Source organism: Nematocida ausubeli, assembly GCF_000738915.1.
Source record: "Nematocida ausubeli strain ERTm6 chromosome Unknown supercont2.5, whole genome shotgun sequence".
NCBI classification, from domain to species: domain Eukaryota; kingdom Fungi; phylum Microsporidia; genus Nematocida; species Nematocida ausubeli.
Window position 1 is genome coordinate 387,341 of NW_026515638.1, and position 25,467 is coordinate 412,807.

The 25,467-nt window shown below is 36.0% G+C and overlaps 14 protein-coding genes across 14 annotated transcripts; 7 read left to right on the plus strand and 7 right to left on the minus strand.

Moving 5' to 3' along the window:
* Positions 1 to 1,458: 1,458 nt before the first annotated feature.
* Positions 1,459 to 2,109, minus strand: NESG_02195 (uncharacterized protein; the record flags this gene model as incomplete). The annotated part of the gene is made up of 1 exon (XM_053049805.1): positions 1,459 to 2,109. One exon carries the CDS (start codon positions 2,107 to 2,109, stop codon positions 1,459 to 1,461), a length of 651 nt encoding a protein of 216 aa, XP_052903976.1.
* A 779-nt stretch (positions 2,110 to 2,888) lies between these two features.
* NESG_02196 (uncharacterized protein) lies at positions 2,889 to 4,931 on the minus strand (the record flags this gene model as incomplete). The annotated part of the gene is made up of 1 exon (XM_053049806.1): positions 2,889 to 4,931. One exon carries the CDS (start codon positions 4,929 to 4,931, stop codon positions 2,889 to 2,891), a length of 2,043 nt encoding a protein of 680 aa, XP_052903977.1.
* Positions 4,932 to 4,947: 16 nt separating this feature from the next.
* On the minus strand, positions 4,948 to 5,835 carry NESG_02197 (uncharacterized protein; the record flags this gene model as incomplete). The annotated part of the gene is made up of 1 exon (XM_053049807.1): positions 4,948 to 5,835. One exon carries the CDS (start codon positions 5,833 to 5,835, stop codon positions 4,948 to 4,950), a length of 888 nt encoding a protein of 295 aa, XP_052903978.1.
* Positions 5,836 to 5,859: 24 nt separating this feature from the next.
* On the plus strand, positions 5,860 to 6,675 carry NESG_02198 (uncharacterized protein; the record flags this gene model as incomplete). Its single annotated transcript, XM_053049808.1, has 1 exon — positions 5,860 to 6,675. The coding sequence occupies one exon, from the start codon at positions 5,860 to 5,862 to the stop codon at positions 6,673 to 6,675; it is 816 nt and encodes a 271-aa protein (XP_052903979.1).
* Positions 6,676 to 6,746: 71 nt separating this feature from the next.
* On the plus strand, positions 6,747 to 7,280 carry NESG_02199 (uncharacterized protein; the record flags this gene model as incomplete). The annotated part of the gene is made up of 1 exon (XM_053049809.1): positions 6,747 to 7,280. One exon carries the CDS (start codon positions 6,747 to 6,749, stop codon positions 7,278 to 7,280), a length of 534 nt encoding a protein of 177 aa, XP_052903980.1.
* Positions 7,281 to 9,476: 2,196 nt separating this feature from the next.
* NESG_02200 (uncharacterized protein) lies at positions 9,477 to 11,147 on the minus strand (the record flags this gene model as incomplete). The annotated part of the gene is made up of 1 exon (XM_053049810.1): positions 9,477 to 11,147. The coding sequence occupies one exon, from the start codon at positions 11,145 to 11,147 to the stop codon at positions 9,477 to 9,479; it is 1,671 nt and encodes a 556-aa protein (XP_052903981.1).
* Positions 11,148 to 12,517: 1,370 nt separating this feature from the next.
* On the minus strand, positions 12,518 to 15,235 carry NESG_02201 (uncharacterized protein; the record flags this gene model as incomplete). Its single annotated transcript, XM_053049811.1, has 1 exon — positions 12,518 to 15,235. The coding sequence occupies one exon, from the start codon at positions 15,233 to 15,235 to the stop codon at positions 12,518 to 12,520; it is 2,718 nt and encodes a 905-aa protein (XP_052903982.1).
* A 334-nt stretch (positions 15,236 to 15,569) lies between these two features.
* On the minus strand, positions 15,570 to 16,277 carry NESG_02202 (uncharacterized protein; the record flags this gene model as incomplete). The annotated part of the gene is made up of 1 exon (XM_053049812.1): positions 15,570 to 16,277. The coding sequence occupies one exon, from the start codon at positions 16,275 to 16,277 to the stop codon at positions 15,570 to 15,572; it is 708 nt and encodes a 235-aa protein (XP_052903983.1).
* A 514-nt stretch (positions 16,278 to 16,791) lies between these two features.
* Positions 16,792 to 17,481, plus strand: NESG_02203 (uncharacterized protein; the record flags this gene model as incomplete). The annotated part of the gene is made up of 1 exon (XM_053049813.1): positions 16,792 to 17,481. One exon carries the CDS (start codon positions 16,792 to 16,794, stop codon positions 17,479 to 17,481), a length of 690 nt encoding a protein of 229 aa, XP_052903984.1.
* A 318-nt stretch (positions 17,482 to 17,799) lies between these two features.
* Positions 17,800 to 19,971, plus strand: NESG_02204 (uncharacterized protein; the record flags this gene model as incomplete). The annotated part of the gene is made up of 1 exon (XM_053049814.1): positions 17,800 to 19,971. One exon carries the CDS (start codon positions 17,800 to 17,802, stop codon positions 19,969 to 19,971), a length of 2,172 nt encoding a protein of 723 aa, XP_052903985.1.
* Positions 19,972 to 20,751: 780 nt separating this feature from the next.
* Positions 20,752 to 21,873, plus strand: NESG_02205 (uncharacterized protein; the record flags this gene model as incomplete). The annotated part of the gene is made up of 1 exon (XM_053049815.1): positions 20,752 to 21,873. One exon carries the CDS (start codon positions 20,752 to 20,754, stop codon positions 21,871 to 21,873), a length of 1,122 nt encoding a protein of 373 aa, XP_052903986.1.
* A 110-nt stretch (positions 21,874 to 21,983) lies between these two features.
* NESG_02206 (uncharacterized protein) lies at positions 21,984 to 22,181 on the plus strand (the record flags this gene model as incomplete). The annotated part of the gene is made up of 1 exon (XM_053049816.1): positions 21,984 to 22,181. One exon carries the CDS (start codon positions 21,984 to 21,986, stop codon positions 22,179 to 22,181), a length of 198 nt encoding a protein of 65 aa, XP_052903987.1.
* Positions 22,182 to 22,418: 237 nt separating this feature from the next.
* NESG_02207 (uncharacterized protein) lies at positions 22,419 to 23,396 on the plus strand (the record flags this gene model as incomplete). The annotated part of the gene is made up of 1 exon (XM_053049817.1): positions 22,419 to 23,396. The coding sequence occupies one exon, from the start codon at positions 22,419 to 22,421 to the stop codon at positions 23,394 to 23,396; it is 978 nt and encodes a 325-aa protein (XP_052903988.1).
* Positions 23,397 to 24,206: 810 nt separating this feature from the next.
* NESG_02208 (uncharacterized protein) lies at positions 24,207 to 25,031 on the minus strand (the record flags this gene model as incomplete). The annotated part of the gene is made up of 1 exon (XM_053049818.1): positions 24,207 to 25,031. The coding sequence occupies one exon, from the start codon at positions 25,029 to 25,031 to the stop codon at positions 24,207 to 24,209; it is 825 nt and encodes a 274-aa protein (XP_052903989.1).
* Positions 25,032 to 25,467: the final 436 nt, after the last annotated feature.

The window sequence follows — 25,467 nt, forward strand, 5'->3', positions numbered from 1 at the left end:
CTAATGACAAAGTTGGCATCCAAGCTACTCCATATGGCCTTATAGGCTACCCCGAAGGGAATGATAATAGTGGACGACCCACCGGCAGGGTTAGTGCCGGCTTGCTCCTGCCACCTCCTAGCCAGCCCTCTTCTCTGCACTGCGCCGTGAGACAGATGCAGCTCTCCTGGTGTTCTGAAATGCAGAGTGTGTGCCCCTTAAATACCCCCAAAAAATGATCAAATTTGGAAATATGTGCATTGGGCCCTTCTAATTGCGCTCTAGACTGTGTTCTGCTGTCTGTTTACTTAATTGCGGTCTATAGCCTGGCCTATGTGCAAATTGCGCACCTCAGAGGGCCATATGACGAAAAATTAATATAGTGGGAGAGTGTGTACAAGGCATGTGCAGCAGGCACTGGAGGAAGACCTGCTGATGTAGGGAGGTGTGTGCAGATGGGTAGGTGAGGTAGACAGCTTGTGTCTTGGCACTTGCATGGCATGCTTGAGAAATGCACTCTTGTCTACTTCTGATGTGTCTCTATCAGCATACATATTGCATATGTGTAGTCTGTGTATAGTATGTACATATGTGTATGTATATCATGTGTGGTATGTGTGTATAGTTCTGTGCTGGTGTGCGCATAGGTTTTCATGTCTGGACAGAGCCTTTTTGTTCTTTATGTGGCTGGCGTGTGATGCGGAGTTTGTTCAGCTTTCTACATTGCGCTGAGTGTTTGCTGAGAGTGGTTCTTCAAAAAGTGCAGTTTTCTGATTTTCGTGTGTCTTTATCTTTTTTTTAGAAGAAACAAACCCTTCTGAACAATGATGGCAGTGCGAATATTGTAGAGTTTATTTTTGCAAAGATGTAGAAGAAAGGATAATAAGAAGACATAGACAGGAGAATGGAAATATAGTACAGAAGAGGTAGATTAGAGATGGAGGGTACGGGATAAATATATAAGACATGTGCGTATGCAGCTGAATGGATAGAAAATGTACATCGGGTTATAGTGCATTGACGTGCCTAAAAGGGGGCGACGAGCTAGTCTGGAGATAGTAGTCTAGAATAGAGAGTGTAGTTGTCAAGGAAGTTTTATTATCGTAATTCTGCGGATGTCTTTGGTGACTGTGACCTTTTGTGTAAGTGTTGAATGTACTTCTTCTTTCTGACATGTGCCGCGCATTCAGTATTGTTTTTACTATCTTACTATTTTATAGTCAGTCTCTGATATACTAGGAATCGTCTAGAAGTTGAATTTATCATTGATGCACTTTGGTTACGGAATTAATGAAAGTGGGAATTTTACCACAATTATTATTTCTTAGCAGAAGCTCTTTCTTCAGAATAAATTTATTACTTATAATGGACTGTATATGAATAACAAGAATAATCAAGTATAAGCACATATACATGTTTAATAAGTGGTTAAAGTGCGCAATTAGAAAGAGTATTATACGGTGTCTAATGTATTTATATCTAGATACTCTGGTAGTTTGTGCTTTTGTATAGGTCATTTATAAGCACACTGTCCTCTAGAAGGTATATCTTGCTGTCAAATGTGGCAACTGGATGCTTTGTCTTCTGCAGTGCCATTAATGACTTCTGTCTCTTTATGATGTCGCATGTCCACTTTGTGTACTTCGGGTCTAACGACATAATTCTTTCATCATTTTTCAGCCATGCCATTAGCTCTGTCTTCATTTCATTTGCTTTCTCTGGGAAATACTTCATGGAAATATCCAGCATATTCAAGCCGTCTTTTCTGACGTCAATCACACTGCACGTCAGCATGGTCTCTAAATATAGCATAATATACTCCTCCCAGCTCTTTAGCTCTGCTGGAAGTGCTTTCCCCAGGAATTTATGCGTAATTCGATAGAAGAGTGCACGAACTTCCTTCTTTTCGCTCTTGCACATCTTCATTATCTCTCTGATCATTTCTTCAGAGATGCACTCTAGTGCCTCTGCCTCTCTTGCACCCCTCATTCTAACTGATGACGAAGAGTGCCTCAGCATGCTCAGTATCTTTACCATTTCGTCCGTTATTCTTTTTGAAACTCCAATGGATCTTGATCTTACTGCAAGTGGTTTTATTACTTTTGGCTTAAGCTTGTACCTCTTGAACATACGGCAGATATTTTTCTGCAAAGACAAATAGAAATTGAATTTTTCTGCAGCTGAGAGCCAGTGAGAAATTAAAGCAGATTTAACACAGAAGAAACCAAATGAACAGATTATTCCAGAGAATGCACTAAAAGATGCACTAAAATTACTACATTTGAACTAATAGCAATTTCAAAGGACCCAAATACTTGTAGTCAACCTGTCTTCTGAAACTATGTTTTCCATTGAGGTGCCTTCTATGCTCTGCACTGGCACTTTTCAAAGCAGTGACTTTTCAGTAACTATATGGCTCTACTACAGTCTAAATTAATTGTTGAAAATTTAAGTATATTTTTCTACTGAAAACCCCTTGATTTTAGCTTTGAGTGAAATATGCTGGATGCTTATTGGCAGAGTAGATGGTAAAATGAAATTATCACACAGTCTATAATAGTGTATATTTTGGAAAGTAATTGATAAATACAGGGTGGTAGGGGGAAGAGACTGGCTGCCAGACAGGGACGCAGAAACAATTCAAAGCCGTAGAGCATTGGACGTAATGGTTTTTATTATTTTTAGCTGCAGCAGTCTGGCACGCCTTTTATTTATTGCAGTGATAGAATGCATAGTGAAGAATGTTAGATTTATGATCTGTGCTTTGTAAACATGCATATGCTCTGGATGGTTTATTCACCTAAATATTTCTGCTATCTAGATCTACGTTATGTACCGATCTTACTTTGTATTTTTGCAGTACATTAGTGCTCTAAGGCATCTGCAAAAGCATTCAGTTATATCTCTAATTAGGAAGATATTTCTGGGCTGGTAATTCGGTATATCTTAGTGTCATTGTATATAATTATGTAGTCTGGGTGGTGAAGGTGCTTGCAGTTTGCGATTTCAAAGATTCCCCTGAGTATTCCATCTTTTAGCGTAAATATTTTCACCTGCTCTGCGCCAATTGCAATAATATATTCCTTAAAAACAAAGACGTAGTTAACTGCCATAAGCCACAGAAAGACTATATTTGTCTTTTTTCTGGATCCGTACTTGTTAATGTAGAACCCCACATCAGAGAGTGCCACAAGATACAAATTGTCATCTATTTTGGAAATGGAAAGAGGTTTTGACTCTGTTTTGTCAACGTATATTGCTATTGTTTTGTCTAATGGGTCAAGCAATTCCTGCGTGGTTAGGTCCACTAAATCAATTAGCTCAAAGTCATTTGAAGAAAGAACCATATTCTTTCCAAAGAATGAGACGTCCATTATGTCACCTGCAATGTACATCCTACGGTGCGTTTTTTTTGTTAAGTATCCAGTTTGGTCTGCAGTTATTTTGAAGATAAACAGCTCTTCAGAGCCTAAATATCCTATCTGTTTTGCAATTAAAAGAATCTCATTCTCTGTTTCGCCGTTTTTAATGAATGATATATCTGTGCATCCTATGAGCTTTCTCAGTTTTGGAGGAGACTGCTGGATATCCTGACTTATCACAAAGCTATAAACTGCTTTTTCTATTCTGACAAATACATTCGAAACCTTCTCATTGTACACTACATCCATGCATGGCTTCTTGTCTACTATCCTGGTTCTTTGATTGTTCAGGATTACCTCCAAGTACTCTTGGCATCCAATAACTATATCCCCGATACCACTCGATGACCATTCTTCAATTAAGCTTGGGCTAATTAAAGAAAGGGAAATATCTTCGCCTTCCACCAGATTCTCCATTTCCTCTACTGTGAATTTGTAGAACTTTGACTGCTCTGCCTCTTTTATATCCTTAATGACTTGGACAATTTCTTCTGCCACCCAGCCCTTGCACTCTGCAAGGTACTTTTTATCCCCGCATGATATTTCTAGCTGAATCTCCTTTTTGTCTGGGCTTTCCACAATGCATGCCTCCACTCTGTCTGGTGCCATGTATTCATCAAGAAGCGTTTTTACGGTTTTCTTGTAGATTCCTCGAATTTTAATGATGCACTCGATTAAGAAAACTGCATTATCAAGGATCACAATTGAAACTGTTTTTCGGCTTAGACCAGAAATAAGTGATATTTCTTCTTCCATTCTTATTAGCTTTCTATTTTTCTGTATAATTCCTATTGAGAAAGCTGGTCTGTGCTTGTAATTGATCTCGTGCGATAGATGGAAAAGCGTAAAGTACTCTGTGGAATATTGCACATTCTGGTTCACGTGCAGGTTTATCTGTTGAATATTTGTTATTTCCTCTGAAAGTGCTGCTTCTTCCTCCGGCAAGGCTTGCTTTAATATCGCCTTAAATAGCAGTGGGTATCTGGTTATTTTCTGCATAGGGCGCATGATAAAGTGCGAGCACCCCAGATGCAATCTGTTGATTCTATGGAGAACATCAGATATTTCTGCATCAAAGTTCTTGTTGTCTTCTATGAGAATTTCCATTGTCCCTGTTGCCTGCGGCACCCTTCCTGCATATTCTATGTATATGCTTGAAATAAGTGTCTTTCTTATGCTGTATCCCTTAAGCACCTCTATAAGCAACTCTGGCGTAATGTCCAGGCGCAGAAATACATCCTTCGGGGTGTTTCTTGCTATTTTCAGGGTCTTCATGAAATTTATAAGAATTGCGTCGTGCAGCTGGTATATGCTATCTGAGTTTCCTATTACCTTAGACAGGAAAACCTGTTTGCTGTAAACATCCAATGTTGTCGTATTAACAACCAGATGTTTTATGGTTCTTGTCCAGAGAACTAAGTCGTACACGTACTCGGACTCAGACTCAAAAAGCTCGTATATTGCTTGCATTCTCTTCTGGCGCTTTTCCAGATTATTTTTATCCTTGTTTGGGTCCATGGCATCTGGCATTTCTTTCTTTGTTTATTTACTTTTCTTTTTCCTTAAGAACTAAAACCTTTTCTCCCGTTGCATGGTCTGTTTTAATTACGCATATTTTCTTTATAATATGCCGAAACACCTCCTTTGACTTTGGGTTAGCCTTAAATCGCATTTTAAACTTTTCGATTAAATTTTTAATCGGCATTGGGCCTGCGCATAGATGCATTTTCACATCAACCTCTGCTATTTCCTTTTGCTTATCCTCTGACTCTGACTCATTTCCTGACTCTGACTCGTACTCTTCATAGTTCTTTACAAGCTTTTTTAAGTCTTTTCCTGCTGTATCCAGCCTCTTCTTCTTTTTCTCAACCCGCTCTATGTCAATTTCGCCATCATCATCGTCAAATACCTCTTTGTACTCGAGCTCATCCTCTTTGTACTCCTCCACTGCCCTTTTGGATGCCTCTTTGTCGGACCCTGCGTCTTTTGATTTTCTTTGCATCTTTTCCTCTGCCTCTTCTAGGGTGAGTGTTTCATACTGGATCTTTGGGGAGAACTTGTACCACTTCCCAATTCTGTGCAGCTTTATTTCATTCTTGTCCTTTATCATCGCATAGTATGCACTTTTTGACTCCTCAGTTACCTTTATTTGTGTTTTCCTTCCAATAAAAGACCTTTGCTCGCTGTCCTCCAGCAGCCACGGAACTCTTTCCTCTTTATGCATTCTTATGTCTTCTGGTGCCTGGTACTCCAGAATCTCTGCTTTCTTTCGCGTGATCTTTGCAGGGTTCGCAGGTTCCTGCTCTTCGTCTTCTATCACCAAAGAAGGATCTCGAACAAGTTTCAAAGGCGGCACTAGGTCATCACCCATCCCGTGTATTGCTGCAATATTTCTCTCTATCCCACTGTTCACTAGAACAACTCTGTGCTTCATAAAAAAATTAGCACGTCAAAATAAATGAAGGCCATAAGAGAAAGATGGCTGTCCCTTTTAATGCCACCTGAGGAATTATCAGCAGAAAAGATCGCATCCAATGACAGAGTGTACAAAGAATACTTAGAAGAGATCTTTGTTCCTTTGGAGGTTGTTGATCTAATCTATAAAGACGTAGAAAGAACCAAAATTATCCCAACAAATGGCCTTTCCAGCAACTACCTTAATACAACAAGAGACTATGAGAAGGTAAGTGAAATAATTGCCAGAATTCTAAAAGTATTCGCATACACAAATAGGTCTATTGGGTATGTCCAGGGAATGAATATTATATGCTCCATTGTCTACTATGTTATCTCATATGATGAGCAGCCTTATAGTGAGTCTCTTGCATATTTCTGTTTTTTCAACCTCATGGTGGACATTGGGGACTGCTTCTCAGAGAAAATGGACATCACAGAGACAGGAATATTTGGGCAGCAGAGAGTAATACTGAGGATTCTTAGGAAAAAAGACCCTTCTTTATGTGCATGCATACAGAAGAAGAACTTATTTGGAAAGAGTGCCTTTCACATCCGGTGGATGGTGCTTCTATTCTCAGCTGAATTTGAGCTAAAGGACACGCTTGCCGTATGGGAGCGGTTCTTTCAGGAGAGACCTAGAAGAAAAATGGTTCCTTATTTCTGTGCTGCAGTGCTAGTTATTCTAAGAGAGATTATAATTAAGCAGGATGAGATTCGTGTGATAGGCACACTTGAGGTAGCAAAGATCAACCCATACGAAGCACTTGCCATTGCAGAGGAGTTCCTCAGGGATATTCCGCACGCTACTTCTGGCTAGTGAAATTCTGTGTGTCCTGGTGTACGGAAATAAGAGAAGAATTTTAATATGCAAATATTACTAGCAAACAAATGAGCAATCTAATGCCAAAAGAGCTTGAGCTGGCAATTGACTATCTTTCATCAGAGTGCCATCTTGACACACTTGAGGCCCTAAGCCAAACAAGGGACGCATACCACACCATGCGGAAAACCATAAAAGACACAGCACTAGCGGGGGATATTGAGGGAATGTATGAAATGATTAACAAAGAGTATCCTGAGCTGCTAAAGAATCACCCGAATGTAGTATCGCTTATATTCAGCCAAATATTCATAGAGTATGTGCGAAGTAATAAGCCTGAGAAGGCACTTGAGTTTGGGCGAAAGTCCATCCACATTGGCCAAGATATTGCAACCAACCAGGAACTCTTTCTATTGCTGGCATACAAAAACCCAGAGAAGTGTGATGAACTAAAAGGCCTAATGGACATACAAAGAAGACAGATGATTTTTGAGTTGGTGGACGGTCTGATAAAAGAGAGTAAACAAGGAAGAAAAGCATCTCTACTGGAGTACGCCCACAAAATAATTCAATACTGCGAAGCAATAGATAATGAAGAATAAACTTAGGCTATATGTACTTAACTTGCATAGTTTTGGATCTTACACATCAAGCATACGTAAAATGTAGCATCTTTTAGTATTTATTCTGCCTGGAAACATACTCAAGTTTCAGAGTATAATTGTTTCTGATTAACAGGCTAATTGGCTAATTAATTTTAACTCTGGCATGATCTACATTTAATTGAAATTTTATTGTCTAGTATCCAGAGATTTTTGCTGCAATAAAATCCATGCGTTTCTACCCAAGGGCCTGGCATCTCTAAGATCTAAATATTTCTAGAATAATTTAGAGAATTGGTAATCAGAGCACGCCATGAAGAAACCATAAAGGAATGTGTAAAAATAAGCACATGCTAATAAACACACTCAAACACAATACACTCTGTTTTATACTATTATTCTCTGGCATGAATGATTCCAGCCTGAGAAGTGTCATATAAAAGCACCTCTTTACACTTTATTGTAGTATTCTTGGGTGTTTCAGCCTTAGATACTAGTTCTGAACAATAAATATACCAGGTCTGCCCGTATGCAGTGGTCTTTCATTTTAGAGGATTTTAATATTTTCTGTGCTCCTCTTCAAAAATATAAAATACAAACATGTTTATTGGAATGTTCCTACATGAAGGCTTTAATTTTCTATTTTTCAGAAAACGCAGAGAAGAAAAGCAAGAATAAAATACAAGCTGCCAAAAAGTCTCAAACAAAGACAGAAAAACAAATATTTCTTAAAAAGAAAGCCCTCATAGTTGTAAGAGACTTATTTCTCTTCCCACTCACATATATACAAAATCTCATAATCTGTTTATTTATGCACTTGGCATAGCTAATCATTAAGGATCTTATTAAGCCAGTATAAGCCAAATGTACTAGCACACTTTTTGGTTTCAGATTGCAGTTTCTTAGCTTTCATATACTGTTTCATATCACATGATGCATAATTCTAGCATAAGCTTGTTTAAGATGGGTTTTTCCAGAGAAAACAGCTACAACTTTAGCCATATGTATTAAAAGTACTTTCGATTAAAGCTCAAGTTCTTTTTATTTTTTGTTCACTAGACTTCTCGCTAGTGCTGAACTACTTACAAGCTTGCCAGTTTTATTATAGAAATCACTTAATCCACTATAGATTTTAGAAGAAATAGAAAGCATATTTTCTGGTATTAGGCTTCTGTAATTTCTTTTCCATAATACTTTATTGAAGAAGAGTAGAATTTCATTGAAATAGTATTTTTTATTTCGATTAACGTTGTTTCTAAGCAGATTCATGGTAGAATCTTCAATCCTTTTAGAAAAATGTGCAAATAAAGATTAATTCATCTGCATGGTGATAAAAATGTAATTATCATGCATTTTAACACAATTAAATGTAATGAAAATCTATTTAACCATTATACACGAGCATTCAAAACTCAGGATATTTATAGATTAGTTCGCTTTAGTATTAGAGTAAAGGACCTCCTCAAATTCTAAATGTTTATACAGTGATAGTCAAATAAAATTTAGAATATTTTTCCTGCTTTCTTCTTTCTTAGAATTAGTCTGGCACTTCGAATAGGACGGACAAAAGGCAAAATATCTGGCGCGCTATAGAGAGCAATATTCCTGCAAAGAAATAGTAGTCTAGAACCTACAGAGTATTTATTTTGGATGTTTTATTCGTATATCTTTGCATATGCGCTGTGGATATTTCTTTTTGTACTTGGTTTGTTCTTGGTAATTGGCATATACTGCTATTTCAATAGTCTCACATGATTACATAGTGCTTCTTTGATTTGCAGATTTTCTGGTGGTATTTTCCTTTATACTAGGAGTCTCTTGGCCTCGTATCTAAAGACAAGTAGGAGTTTTACTGCAGCAAGGCTTAAGAATTTTTAGTGTATTTCTTTCTAGATATCTTGACTAGAACTATTATGAATAGAAAAGTTATGATTTATGCTAAATAATCTATTTAGATATTACAACTAGAAAGAATACTCTTCATCTCAAGGTTTATAAATTTCTGCTCTCATCTAAGAGAATAGTATACTATTATGAACATCATTATTGGTAAGCAAAGTAGTTTAGTTATGACTATTTTACGACTTTTTCAGAAATTGAATTTCTTGGAGTATTTCTAAAATTACTACTTTCACTAAGTATTGCAGGCATTTTAAGATCTCTTCAACAGAAGAAGCATATCTTAAATTCATGGTTTCATTCTGCTTCTATTTTTAAGAAAGTTTTTAAGCAGTTATAGACATCTTTAGCCTTAGAATCATTTATCTCTACCATTTTCTCCATTTTAACTAACTCTTTAAACACCTCATCATATTTTTCGATATAATCTAGATTTTCAGCAGTTGTTTTAGATAAAATGTCCTGTAGTTCGGAAATTTTGTTGTAGGCATCTCTATTATCTCTAGATAAGTCGATTATCTTTTTTTCTTGGAGTATGCGATCATCATGTAAGAACTGTTTTGTCAATTTAACATGTCTATCCAACGCTGCACATCTGTCTTTAAATTCACGTCTTCTCGCTTTTTGGTTTCTAGCATCTCGAGTTTTTTTTTCATTTTGTTGTTTCAAATATTCAATTTCGACTATTAGTTCGTTTATGGTTTCGTCTTTTCCCTCTATAAATGCATCGTGATCACTTTTATTAATTAACATCTTCTTATTCAGCAATAGATCTATAACAGTATCAATATTATTTTTTTTTACATAATTAAGTAATTCATCTAATTTTTTCATATTAATAGAATTTTCGTCTAAAATATGTTTAATATTAGAATCTATATATGGTAACATTTTTAAAAAATCGTCAGAACTTTTCACAGAATCAGTTACTTCTTTAAGAATACTATCTGAAGTATTGGCTTCTTCAGCAAGTTTTTTTTCAATTTCACTTTTTAGATCTATTGGAATGCGTTCTTTTATAGAATACAATATATCCAGAATAGCTTGTTTAAATTTTTCATCTTCTCTTTTTTGTTCTAGTTTTTCTTCTTGCAGTATTCTTTCTCTTTCTTGCTCTAATCTTTCTTTTTCTTGCTGTAATACTAATCTTTCTTGCTCTAATACTAATTGTTTTCTCTCTTCTTCTAATCTTTCTCTTTTACTTTCTTCTATATCTAATCTTTGTTCTTCTAATATTTTTTCTTGCTGTTTTGCTATTTTTTCTTGATATTCAAGTATTTTAAGAAGTTTTTGTTTTTGTTTTTCCTTTTCTAATCTTTCAAGGTCATTTTCACCTGTTCTTGTTTCTTCCCTTATTCCATCATTATATTCACTAGTATCCTCACTAATATATTGACTATTATGTCTTTTAAATTCTAGGAAAAGTGCTTCTTCATGTGAAATATTTCTTCTTGAATTATTTTGAGTGGGCACTTTGCTTCTTACTATATTTACCTGTGGGCTAGCACTTATATATACAATATTCTCAGTATCACCCATCTGGTCAAGAGACCTATTATTTGAAAACATTTGTGCACGATTTTCTTCAATCTTATTCTGGTAATCTGCATTGCAAGTCATTCTATATGGCTGTGGCTGTGATTTGTAGATTATATTTTCTATTCTCTTTCTAAGAACTTCTTTCGACTTTTTGTTGTATAGGCTAATTAATTTTTTACTGTCTGTGTGTGCTCTTTTTCTATTGAAAGTGGAACTGTAGTCTTCCTGTGGAAATTGCATATTTGAATTTTCACTGCTTATAGGACTGTAAGAATCCGATGTACTACTAGTCTCACTAATAAATTCTATGTCTTTTAGTAATATTTTCTGGTCTTTTCCTTTTCCTTTCCTTCTTACAGTAAAGATATATCCAAAAAGTAAACTATCCAATATAAGCATGGTTGTTATAATTCCCTTTAAAAATCTCATTTCTTATTAAAGGCTGCGCCATAAATGTATTTATAGATATAAAATCACGCAATAAATATTTACATAAGCATCAAATACAAACACAATACAAACAATTAAATGTTATTGAAATAATCTGTCTAAAATACCATTAAGCTTCCTTTTTGAATGCCATAATATTCTTGAAGTATTTGTTATTTTTGATTTCTCCCAGAATGTGAAAGGTAAATGTGTTAATTCTTATGTGTAAGTGATTTTACTTACTATTTTGCTCAATAGACATTTTGTAGATATACGTGTATTTGTGACATAAAATCACATGAACAACTATTTCTATTGAAATAAGGCTATTCATTACTTTTCATAGTACTTTTACCAAGTGCTTTATTTTTTCTCTAGGAATAAGCTACTACACTGGGGACATCTATAAGCTACAGAACTGTTTCTAAAATAAAAGGCATATGCACTGTATACTCTATTCAGTGCTTTAAGATATGTTGTAAATACATTTATATTAGTATTTATATAACCAAAGCACATTGAAAGCCTTTAAGCCTGGCAGTCAAATAGAAATAATTGGTATAGTCCTGTAAGAGAGAACATGGGTGTTGATTATTTAGTCTACCTTTCATGGTTAGTAGAGTTTTATGTATATTCTCTCTGACAGTTTTCTATTCAATAAATATATTTTTCATTAAAAAGCCTTTAACTTACTTACTTCAGGTGAGAGTGAGCTTAGAATATTTATAACGTGTGGTGATAGAATATGCTGCATAGAGTAAAATAAACTGTATTTCAGGCTTGTGCCTATTGCAATATATGCGCCTGTATAGAATAACTAATTATGCAAGAATAAAATCTAGTGTACGCATGTTTTTGAGATATTCCTGTAGGAAATTCTGGTTATATTCGGGTTATTTTGTGCTATGAGAATTTTCATGAACTCTTTCACTTTCACTTTTATTTTCATTCGTGTGTGAGTATGAGATAATTTCTGTGTTAAGCAGTGCGTACTTAAGGAATACTCAAGGAAGACCATCTACTATATAATGTGTGTGGTGTAATATTAAATAATAAAGTGCATTAGGGCAGATCCTTAATGTATACCAGAATTCCAGAAAATGTTCATGTTTGTTTCATCTACGTATACAGAAAGAAATAATTGTATTTTGCAACTTTGAAGTCAAGAATATTTCATAGAAGTACTCCTGTCTTAGAAAGAATATGCACTGTATCTTTATGCAGAGTATACAGTGAATAATATTATAATTTCCTACATGCAGCTGACCCGGATCTGCTGCACTTTGCAAAACAAAGTTTATCCCAGACACTTCAGAAGGTGGACAGAAGAAGGTTTAATAAATATTTATTCCAACTTAATGCAACTTGCATTAGAAGTATCTAGGCCAATTCCTAGAATTATAGTGTATCCCCAGTCTGACAACTTCTGCATGAATGGCATCAAACTTCTCTGCATTCTTTGGGTCACGGGTTGGGTCTTTCCGCATGATATTCAATACATTCAGGACACTGCCAAAATTATCAACTGTACTTATCTTATCTGAATTGTACAAGAAACTGCCTGAATGAAGATTACTGTATGCGTCTTCTACAACTTCCCAGATTATAGGGGTTTGCTCACATACGTATACAAACCATGCAGCACTCACAAGCTCATTCATGTAATTTTTCCGTGCAGAATGCGTAAATATATAGTTTTTTATCTTTTTTATATGTGTTAAGCTTCCTTCCCCATATAATATGCTAAATATTTCATTTGCATTTTCCTTTTTCATTATGGGACAGCTGAAAGAAATCGAGAGATTTTCGAGTTTTATGGAGACCTTCAAGCACTGGACAAGAAACTCTGGTGAATTTAACTCCACTATATAATGGAATATTCCACTGATTTCATTACTCTCTGAGGCTCTTTCCAAATATATACTGTCATCAATGAGGATTGACGGGTAGCAAGACAGGTAGGCTTTAGTGTATACTAAGCTAGGGAAAAACTCTTTTTGTGTTTCTACATCCCTCAGGGGCACACTTCCAAGTATGTTTGATGTAAATCTTATAGCTGGATGCTCTGGGCTTAGGTCTTGATCATGTGCATATATTAAAGTGCATGCTACAAGTTCTTTTTTGTACGGAATTCCTTCAATTGGTGCTTTCATCAATAGTCTATCTATACTTTCAAATTTATCTGCAGATATTCTTATAATTGTCTTTCTGTGGACTAAATCTGTACTTTGCATGATATTTGCACTTTTTAGGATAAAACTGGCATATTGTCTAATTAAGTACCCTAGAAGTGTCTTTTGTGCTTTAATTATGTGCTTTATATTCAGAAGGCTTTCTTCCATTTTCTTTGGAAAACTAGATTTATCAGAGACCAAGGAAAGAGAAGCATGTTGTGGCTTAATTTCCAGTAGAATTCCCTTGGTTATTTCACCAAGTGAGTACTTCAAGAATATTTTCCCAAAAAGATCTGTTTTTCCGTCTGACCTCTTTCCTTCATTTAGGAAAAATTCCACCTTAAGAGAACTATCTCTAGAGAGAAGTTTAAAAAGGTCTTCAGCATATATCCTTATCTTTCTGCATACATCCCAGTTTGTAATGCTTTCTGCTTCTGTGATTTCTTCTATAAATTCCTGAAGAATTTCTTTGTCTCTTTCATAAACCCCAGATATTTCTGCAATGACAACCAGCATATTTATAAGACCACTTCTAAGCTCATTTCTGTCTTTCACATAAGCAATCTCCGGTGCACTCAGATCTGAAACCACTCGATTCCAGGTTTTGTGCAGACTAAAGTCAGTGTATGTGAATGGCACAGAGTATGAATGGAAGAAATCCTTTAAACTAGAAGATGCTTCAGGAATGTGCTCTGTGGTATAAATGCGAGCAGATGCATCGTACACAAAGCAGCAGAATATTCCAAGCAGACCTACCTCCACGCAGTTGCTAAAATTCATTCTTTCATCATTTATGAATGTATCTGACTTGCGAATGTATACGGGAACACTTCTGTATGCAGGAATCTGCGCACTATCAGAAAAGGGAATGGGCCTATCCGAATCAACAATCCTCTCTATTTCCAGCAAAGCATCCACATAGTCAGTTCTACTGCAATTATCATGCGAAACAGCAGATACAAAGCATCTTTCGAATAGATCAATTGCAATTTGCATATTCTCTTCATTGCCACTTTCATGCACATCTTCAATCCACTCAGAAAGTATTTTGTGCACTGCATGAATAAACCCTTCTGTTGCTTCCAAACTGTCTATGAACTCAAATATGTATGACTGTATCATAAACTTAGTGCTGTTCAGAAAGTTCCCTGTCTTGAAATCCTTGTACGAAATTGGTTCTGAAAACTCACCCCCTTTCTTTAACAGATCACACCCACAGTTCGTTATAAAAAAGTTCATGAGTTTTAGGGCTTCAGACAGAAAGACAGATTCACTAGCCTGGTTGCCCTTGGTGTTTTCTTGGAGTCTTAAAGGAAGCACAAAGTATAAATCATTTTTTCTTCTCAGAAATACTGCTTCGTCTTCTTGGCTGTACTCAACTGGAAGAGAAATTCCCTCAGAGAGTAGTAATAAGGAGGCAAGAAGTGAATTTATCTGGGACTTATCTTTGATAGACCGGAGAGCTCTAATAAAGGAATTATTTCGTCCTGTTTCTATGGACAAGTCACCAGATACAGAAGGGAACATCCAAATTAGGCTTCTGCTGTATCTGTAAATATACTCCTGGCTTTCATTCCCTGCACTTTTTGGTGAATATGGCTTGTCTTTAGCAGGATTCTTTAGAAACCCGTATGTGCTCCATTGCTCAGATGTCTTTATATTCCTGTGATTTATCGATCTCAAGATGTAACTTGTCTCTATTGTTGGTGAAAACAGTCTTTTGTTATGCACTAGTCTATTTTTACTGTAAAGGTAGCCACGCAGTGGATTAAGAGGGCCTTCTGGGTTTATTGTAAGGTTCCCAAAATGTGCATCTTTGATTACTCTCTCATGAATATGCTTAATATCCATCAGTGCAATTTTGGCACATATATGCTGCAACATCAGTAATTTCACTAAATATTGCCAGTTCATCCAGGTAAAAGAATAAAACTTTTTGCAAACATATTATGAAAGACAGTAGACAGAAATAACCGCCTATTATTCAACAAATGTCACCAGACATATAAGATAGATAGTAAATAGTGTAGTTGTCAAGGGAGATTTATTTTTGTCACATACTCGAATATCTTTGGTGTCTGCAGTCTTTCAGGTTATTTTTGTAGCTTCTTTAACTGTGAAAGAAAAACAAGTAGAAGAGTATTCAGAAAAATACATAGAATAATATGCCTTTTATTATAATAAGACCTTTAGTCTGTAACTACAATAAGCAGAAGCATGCTTCTTGGAATATATAATAGACCTATAATCACGCTTTAAAGTGATTTAAAATGTGTGCTTTGCGCGTAGCCAAAACCACACATAGCACTATAAGGCAAATAACCAATAGAGAGATTCCTAACACCTTTGCATATTTCTTCATGCGCTGATTTTTGAAGATTTTAAATAATCCACTTTCTTGTGCATTATTTGGCCTAACTTCATACACCAGAAGAGAATTGAAGTTAACTGGGACAAGTAAATTTTCTCTTGCATTTGTAACTGCCAGGAAAAATAACTTTTGCAAGTATTCTTTGCTTTGTCTAATGTATTCTTGTATTTCCGCTACTGCTTGGGTTTTATGGTTCTCCAGGTCATAAGTCATATATCTCTGTAATTTCCTTCCAAACTCACTGTCCATAGACACTTCTTCTTGGATTGTTTGTGTTGCCATATTGTACATGCTATTCTCAAAGTTAGAACTTGCAAACCTCCAAAGATCCTTCATTTCTTCTTCTGACATGTTCTCTCGCATGGTAATAGAACCATTTTCAACACCCTCATGCATTATCTGCCTGAACTCTTCAAAGTTAGTTGGAATAATTAGATCCATCTGCGAAAAATCTGGTTTTGGGAACTTAGAAAAAAGATCTTCCATGTTTGTGAAGTCTTGTTCTGCAGCATTGTGCATCTTTCTGTAGTACTTGCTTGCACCTGTCTCTAATTCATTTTTGTTTATTTTGTTGTATGAGTCCATAAAGGAGTTAAACTGTTTCTATTTATAGTTGTGATCCGCATATGTTAATAGGCTAATTTAAGTCCCTTGGAATATAAACTAAATAATTGGTCTCCGTTTTACAGTTTGCCGGGTTATCCTATCACGTGATTTTCCCCTTTCTTTACCGTCAGATCTTCTTAATTATCTTTCATCCAGCGTAGATGAAAACACGCCATAATTTGAGAATATCCTGTGCTTAGCATATACAGACAGACTAAAACAGCTCTGTCTATTTATACAGTACAACATAACATAACAAGAATTTCCATCTAGAAGTACTCAGAAGAATTTCTTTATGAAACAAACCCTGCAAAACACTACAGAAAGACAAATATGAATATTTTATATTCAAAGGCAACTATAGCAGATCTATTCGCATGACTACACCACTATGTATATTCCTTTATGTCTGGTGTAAATTCCCAAAAATAAACGGCTTTTAATTTAGGATATTTCTAATTAAAATATATATAGTGATGAATGAAAATTTTATATGTTAGGACTAGAAGAAAGCATCATAGCAGCAAATATTGAAGAAGTTGCAATTAACAGCACTGTAGAAATAGCCAATCATAATGATCTCCTGATTGTGCAAGATATTAATATAAATGAAAATATTATAGATTCTTTGCATGAGGCAGTTGAAGAGGCACCCGCACTCCCTGAGTACGAGATAAGTGAACAAGTTACAAATTTCCTTGAGAAGATGCAAATCACTGGCAGTCAGATCCTTGCTAGTGAGTACACCTCAGTTGATGGACTAATTGAGAAGCTACAATGCATTTTAGTAGATAGAAAGTTCCTTCTAACAAAGAATGCATTTAACTCAGCCACTGAATACTTAGAAGAGTATAAGGAGTTCATTGACTCATTTGAAATGAGCATAAAACAAGAAGGACCCGAAGTCATCTCTGAAATTATCATTAGATTAAAGGAAGGAGCACATGCTCTTAGTGAACTAAATGAAGAGTCTATCTTAAGGATATTTTCATCTGTTTCTGTGGCAGATGTGGAGTCTCATATAAATGTATGCGAATTAGTCGATGCCATTGCCTCCCATGAAAAAGATATTTTAAGCCGTATAGGCAGTATGGGCATGAAAGTTGCAAATTGCATCCCAAACTTTGCTGATGAAATAGTGGATGTAGCTGTCAATGCTATTAACCAGAATATTGTAGAGTAAGAATGTGAATATACAGCAGATATTCTTCTGTTTTCACAGTTAGAATACGTATTTTTGTATGCGCTTAATAAAGAACTTTACAATGATTTATATAAAATTACAAAGAATCTGTATTCTATTGCCTCTAGCAGATTAATTAAATATTTATAGTGTACCACTGTAGATTGTGCATATACTTAAATATAACCTGTTTATATCTTTGTTTTATACTGCTCCATTACTCTATATATTTTCTGTACAGTAAGTACTGCATATGTGAAAAATATTCGAAAATAGAAAAGACAGAACGAGAACATAAATTATAATTTTTATCCAGCCATGCTGAAAGTCCACTCACAAGGAGATTTATACACAGCAACTGGAGATTCTGCTAGAATACTTAGGGAAATATTAAATGAAAGAGGAGAAGATACTATAACTCTAACTAAAGAGACATTCCATAAGACAATTCCTGTCATAATACACCAGTACAAAGAAACTCTTCAAGAGTACGCTGTAGTGAACAATAAAGAAGTGAAGATTAGAGAGGGTTCTCCAGGGAACTGGTCTGATTATTCAGAGTACTTAATTGGAGAGACAGAAATTGCAAAGATAGGGAGTGTTTTGATAAACAGAGGGAGCAGTATAGAGGTAGAAATTGCTTGTGTGTCAACCATTGACAAAGAAGCAAAAATATACAAATTCAGTGATAACGAACTATTTACAAGTCTAGCACACCTGATGCATGCACAGAATATTCAAGAGGTGATTTACACAGACAGTGCATTATCTAAGGTATTCACTGCCCTGGGCCTAGCACACTACAAGATCCAGAAGAAAGGAAATTCTCCAATTGACCTACTTGAAAGACACCTCACCATTAACATGCAAGGATACATAGTAAAAGAATGCGTACTGGAGAATGTTCTTCAGATGGATGAAAAAGCAGCAGATTCCCTTCTCTCAGGAGACATAAGAATTGAAAGTGAAATTAACTGTGCAACACCGCAAGGAAAGAGACTCCTGCAGCTATTTATTCGGGCACCTTCCACATGCAAGGAAGAAATACTTAGGAGACAAGAAATAATTACAGAAATACTTGAAAAGAATTCGATGATAAGAAAAGACATACAGTCAGCACCTGATACATTTGCAACCTGCAAGAGTGCATCTACACTTTCAGTGCAAGCCACCATCAGAATATACAGGTTCCTGGGGGCTGCACTTAAAATATCCAAAGGCATAGGAAATATTAAGAGTCTCTCGCATGAGCAGAGTATCCTAAAGGACTCGCTGGATTATACAAGTGGACTAGTCTGTGAGATAGAAGATGTAATCGATTTAAGTGCGCATACCATAAAGGAAAACTGCACAGAAGAACTGAGAGTTCTAAATAAACTGAAGAACCAGAAGGAACAGGAGATTTATGCAGCGTACACAGAAGAAATCGAGAGAAAATCCATTCCAAAGGCAAAATTAGAAAACAGTCCTGTCCATGGGTACTGCATTAAAATACCAAGAACAGAAGAGAATAAGCTGACAACAGAAACAAAACTGACAATCCAAAAGTCAGGTATACTTTTTACAACAGAAAAAATAAAAATGCTAAATCATAAGCTAGCAAGCACATTCTCCCAAATAAAAGCAGAACACGCAAAAATACTCAAAACACTCACTGAGTCATTTACAGTTTGCAAAGCATGGATTGAGGTACTGAATCATACGGTGGCACTTTTGGACGTATTTACAAGTCTGGCTGCATATGCAAGTAATAATAATCTGGTGTGTCCTATTTTCACAGAGAAATCATACCGTGTAGACCAAATGTATCACCCACTCCTGCCCACTCTCTACAGGAAAAGACTTCTACAAAACTGCAACATTCAGGAGCCAGTCAAAAATAGTTTAGAAATAAATGACACGCGGGTGTGCATAATAACAGGCCCTAATATGGGAGGAAAAACAACCTTCTTAAAGACAGTTGGAATAATTTCCATTCTTGCACAAATTGGGTCATATGTTCCAGCGGCATACGCAAATATTCCAATATTTAAGAAGCTGTTCATTCGGATAGGTGCTTCAGATAATCCAGCCAAAGGAATAAGCACATTCATGGCAGAAATGATGGATATATCTGCTATTCTTAATGAGGCAACAGAGGATTCTTTGGTTATAATTGATGAGCTTGGCAGGGGAACAAGTGATGAAGACGGGTACGCAATTGCAGCATCTACTATTGAGTACATTGCCAGGATAAATGCAATGACATTATTTGCAACACATTTCCATGAGCTGGCACATATGCCAGGCGTAGTAAACAAAAGGGTTGGGTGCATTGAAAGCAAAGACCAGCTTATAATGACGTACAAAATAGAAGATGGCTATGCATGCAGTTCATATGGGATAAACACTGCAAGAAGAATGGGCTTCCCAGAAGAAGTTCTGCAAATTGCAGAGGCTGAACTGCAGAGACAAGAAAAAGATAAACATGACAGCTTGCACACTGAATGAATTAACACATGATTCACACCATACAGAAGTACTATAAGAATTACTACGTATTCAAAAATGTATTCTCTGAAATCACAAATATAAAATATGCCCATTCTACAGTATTCAAATTAAAGAAGATTAAAGTGTCTATTGTATCTGACTAAAAATGCTGTTATTATAAAATATTACATTGTTATTATTCTTAGATCACATGAGTTCATATCCCAGTGGAAAATAATTTCACTCTCCAAAATATTCTTCGTATACTAGAAGACTACTCTAGCAAGTTATAAGCGAATATGACAAAAAAGAAGAATATGACAACAAAAATACAAAAAATAACAGTCACTAAAGATATTCAAGTACATGATAAAAAAAATACACCCTTGACAACTATCTACTATTAGAGTCTAAAATACTATCTATCTTAGACTAGTATATTCCGACTAAAATATTACTCATTTTTGTCATTTTTGACACACTAACCGTTATAAATATTTTGTCTTAAGCTTAAATATACTACATACCAATATGTGTGTGTAGTATGTTGGTTATACAGTAATTATCAGCTATTTTATGCTACCTACTCCTATTCTTATAATGTTTTTGTGCCTTTATAAAGTGATTAGCACTACTATTAATAAAAGTATCTTTATTACAGTGTTATTTTTTGTAATTTCTATTCCTCCCTAGTAGTCTTTTCACCTAAATTTCAATTTACATAATTTTCACTCTATATATTTCGCATAGAAATAAACGGAAGTGCATTATAAGCCAAAATGATTTTTTAAATATTTTATGGTAAATGCAACTGAAGTATCCGTACTGCATGGATTTGAGTTTCCAACATATTGCAACTATCTGGAGATAAGTGCCGACAGTAAGGCCCTGATGGCAACTGGAGGGTACAGTCCATCCACTGCCCTATTTGACTTACAGGAGCACACGCTAAAAGTAGAAAGACATGCAGACTATGAACTTATGAAAGGAGCTTTTCTGGGGGAAGATTGGTCTAAAATAGCACTTCTCTCGAATGCAGCAAAAGTGGAATTTCAGACTCAGTTTGGAAAACATGACGCAGTATCCCTGCCACAGCAATGCAGAGACATAAAGGCAGATAAAATAAATGCAGATGTAGTGCTAGTAGGGAAGTCTGGGGGAATTCACAGATTCAGCATGACAGCCGGGAAATTCCTTCCATCCCTTGAGACAGGACTGTCCAGTGGAGAGGAACTGGCCTTAAATACATCGCACACTTTGTGTGCAGTAGTCGGAAGCAGTGATTTTGGAAAGACGGGTCTCTGTGAGTTTATAGACACCAGAGATAGTAAGAAAGTAACTACTTTATCAATTGATTCTCCAGCCACTGCATGCACATTCTCTGAGGATGGCATGATATTCGCAGTTGGCTCTGAGGCAGGAATAGTTTCAGTCTATGACATGCGAAGTGCAAACCCACTCATCCAGAAAGACCATAATTACGACTTCAGAATAAAGAAGATCCAGATAAAGAACAAAACAGTTCTGTCAATGGACCAGAAAGGAGTGAAAATCTGGACTGTAAATTCAGGAAAAACACTTGCCACTGCGCAGCCATCATTTGATGCTAACTCATTCACTACCTCAGATGGAATTGTATTTATAGGAGGCAACACAGAGCACATGAAGACGTATTACGTGCCTGCACTGGGTGCAATCCCAGGGTGGTGCAGTAATTTAGAAGGTGCAACTGAAGAGATGGATGAAATGCAGAAGATGACATATTATGACCAGTATAGATTTATAACAGAAGATGAACTTGTAAGGATTAAGTTGCAAAAGGAAGTTGGTAAGTCAATTAAGCCACACATGCATGGATATCTTATCCCACATGCCCTCTACAATAAGCACACAGAAAACAACAAGAAGAAATTAGACTAGACACAAATATATTATACTTGCACAAGAAATATCTGGTACTACAGTCCAGTCTCTGTCTCTGGCCAGTCTCTGTCTTGGATATGTATGAAATTCATTAAGAAAAATTTTCAATGGAAATAGTCGAGAAGGAGAAAAGAAGAGAGGAGACAGAGAAAGAACTTAACCTTAGAGTGATTGAGCTGGGAAACTTAATGAAAGTATTCAGGGAAAAGGTAGACAGCCTTGAAAAAACAGTGAATTCACTGGAGACCAAGGTAGTAGATTATATACAGGACCTAACCAAGGCAAGAGGTGAAATTGATATTTAGTCTACTAAGCAACAGGACACCAATTGCAGATACAATAAATTATGATATATGAGTACATAGCAGAATATATGAATACTGTGATAATTAGTCTATCAGATATGTGAGACTTAATAAATAAGTCAGCTTATTATAGTCATGTCCCACTGTATACTGCATAAGAATGCTTCTGTAAAGTGTCTGGATGGTTTATGGTGAGTATTCGGGTGCATATATTTGAGGATCTTTTAATTTTTTATTATGTCGGGAGAGGATGGCAACCACTCAATGAGTATTTACGATACGGTTGAGCATGATATGAGGCACTCCAAAGAGTATTTGGCGAATATGAAGTTTAACTACATAGAAGTACTGCATAAGTCAATTTTCCTGAAAAGACTCAGGGGCCAGCAGGGCTCGGAGGTGCCAAATTGCAAAGACGAATTGGTAGCAACAAAAAAGCAAATAGAAGAATTTCGGAGAAGATTTGAAAAAATATCGCATGAAGTCAGTGCACTAAGGGAAGAAGCAGAAAAACAGGAAAGTATTTTGCGGTCTGCCAAGGAAAAGGAAACTCTTCTTGTCAAAAAAATAGAAGAAATTGCAAGCACAGAGAAAACACTCAAAGCATTCTCTGAGATAAAGGAGGACCATGAAGAAAGGGTAAGGGAAATTGCGCAGGTGCACAGCAGTATAGAAGACCTTGAGAAAAGAATAGACCAGCAGACACAGCTGCTCAGCACAAAGACCACAATGAAGGAGACACTGTCTGGGCAGAAGATATCCCTTCAGGAGAGACTGAGTGACCTGCAGAAAACCTCAAATCAGCAGCTAGTATACCAGTATAACTGGTACAAGCAGTTTATGAGCGTATTGTATAAGCTCGTGGGCATACGCGTGATTGATGTCCGGCAGAGCATACACAAGCACCAGGAGACCATATACAACAGCACAGAAGACAGGGAGCAGAAAAAGAAAGAGAACACAAATGAGATAAGTGTTAAGCTTCTGTCAAAACAAAAAGACAGAACCGTTGTGATTACTTTAATATTTATTAATGGGAAACTAAACAGCTACATGTTCCACAAGACTGAAGGTGCCCTGCAGATTGAGCCTGCCTGCTGCAACGAGTTATTTGAATATTGCAAGAAAGTGAACAGCACCAAGCACTTCATCTTTGAGGGAATGCACCAGCAGCTAGCAGACCCTGCCCCAAAGAGCACACACAGCAAGAAGTAGAGAATACGTGGTCTTCTATTTTAGGGCACTGAATATAGGCCAACCAAGTAAATGTAGTTTTATATAATGTGAATTAGATTTTGTTTCTAGTTGTCTAAGGTTTTGATTGTTTTGTTTCTAGTTATCTAAGATTATATCGTATGTTTTGTCGATTCACTGGAATCTATGCTAATTAGTATATACTCACGGTATGTAATATTGTCTGTTGTGTAGAAAAAATTTCTACTTTAAAGTCTACCATATCCTGGATATAGTACAAATAAATTGTACAGTTTTCTTTTTTGTAGACCAGAAATAAATTCATAAAGAGAACAGAGTAATATATACAGGCACATAGACATATATAATAAATAGCATAGAGAAAGCACTTAATAAACAAGATGCAATTATATTCAGCCCATTAATGCATAAAATAAGTCTAAGAAATCGAATGAAAAAACACTAGTATATAATAGTACAAAATTAAAAGAAGCAAAGTGAGTCAACAATAAGAAATACATTCACCAAGTGACAAAAAGACAAAAAATCATAGTTACCAGTCACCATTCAACAAAGATATTCGAGTATATCACAAAAATAATACTCCCTTGACAACTACGCATATCTACTATCAGAGTCTAAAATAGTATCCTCTGGATAAAACAATATCTCATTTGTGCACATCAATAAGAATAATCTTCTTAAATACACGGCACTTTTGCATCTGAATCTGCTGCTTTAAATTAAAGAGTATGTGAGTTTCGCACTGAATAAAAATGAGTGTGCACAGTAAGAGAAGAAGTGGTCTGGCAGGTTTATCTATGTATTTTATTAATGCACAACTATATTTGGGGTTTCCTCCATATGTGTATTTTCTATTTGCATGCCGCCAATCATAGGAGGCAGTCTTTCTCTTCTAAATTTTAAGTTGAACACAGGCATCTCAAAGTATTTAATGAGGAAGTAGTCTAGACCCCACCATATACCAGATGTAATATATAAAGCAAGCAGGACATCAATTGTATAGTGCAGTCTCCCAACAATAATGAAGGTTACAATTGTGCCAAAAACAATCCATGCACATAAAGCCGTTATAACGTGCACACTGAAGGAGTCACTTAGAAGATAGAATGAGCTCCAGCAATGAGCAAATGCACACACAAGCAAAGTATGACCACTGTATATTAAGTCGCCCCCTCTTTCTCGGGAGAGATCTGAAAATGTGTTGCTTATGGTTCGAAGACCCAAATCCCAAGAGTCTGGAAGGCCTGTGACCATTAGTGTTGTGCATCTGAGTAAATACGATATAATTATAGTGACCATAAGCTTAAGACCAATGAAAATTGCAAGCTTATTAATTACAATGCACACGCCAGTAACTGCCAAAAAGCATATCATAATTATGTCAACTACTTCGTTGTAGTTGGAATTTGTCTGAAATCCTTTGTTGAAAAAATCATTTCCGACATCCTGCAGTGCATAATTATACGCTTTCATTGGCGACCAGAACGAGGAAACATTTGCTGCCACATTCACCAAAAACAAGGTTACTGCAAGGGCGAATATAACTACCACTAGTGTAATTCCCTTCTGGGCAGTCAGCCCGTACCAAGATACGATCTGGCGGGGTATATCTCTAATAACATTGCGATCCATAAAAATGCAAGAAAAGAAAATTTAAATATGCAAAATTTGATAATCGGCCTTGTTCTGAGACTCCTGGTGTCTATTTAATTCAGAGTGCATTATGAGTACACTCTTCAGATTCTATCACATGCACCACTGAAATTTTCAGCTGGAATGACCCCCTGAATGAAATGGTATTTCCATGGAAAATCTGCATTATTTAAATGGCAGTTGCAAATTTTGCCAAAAACAAAAGGGGAACAGATTGAAGAATCAGTCACAATAGAAATATCATAATAGAATGGCTTTATATGCAAGAAGGCAGTCAACAATGTAATTTACTATAATACTCTCTAAATATAAAAATAATCCATAAATTACTGCATATTTACACAAATTACAACAAATGAATAATATAGCCCTTCTATTGCACTGAGGGAAATAATTTGGAGACCCAGAATTCTTT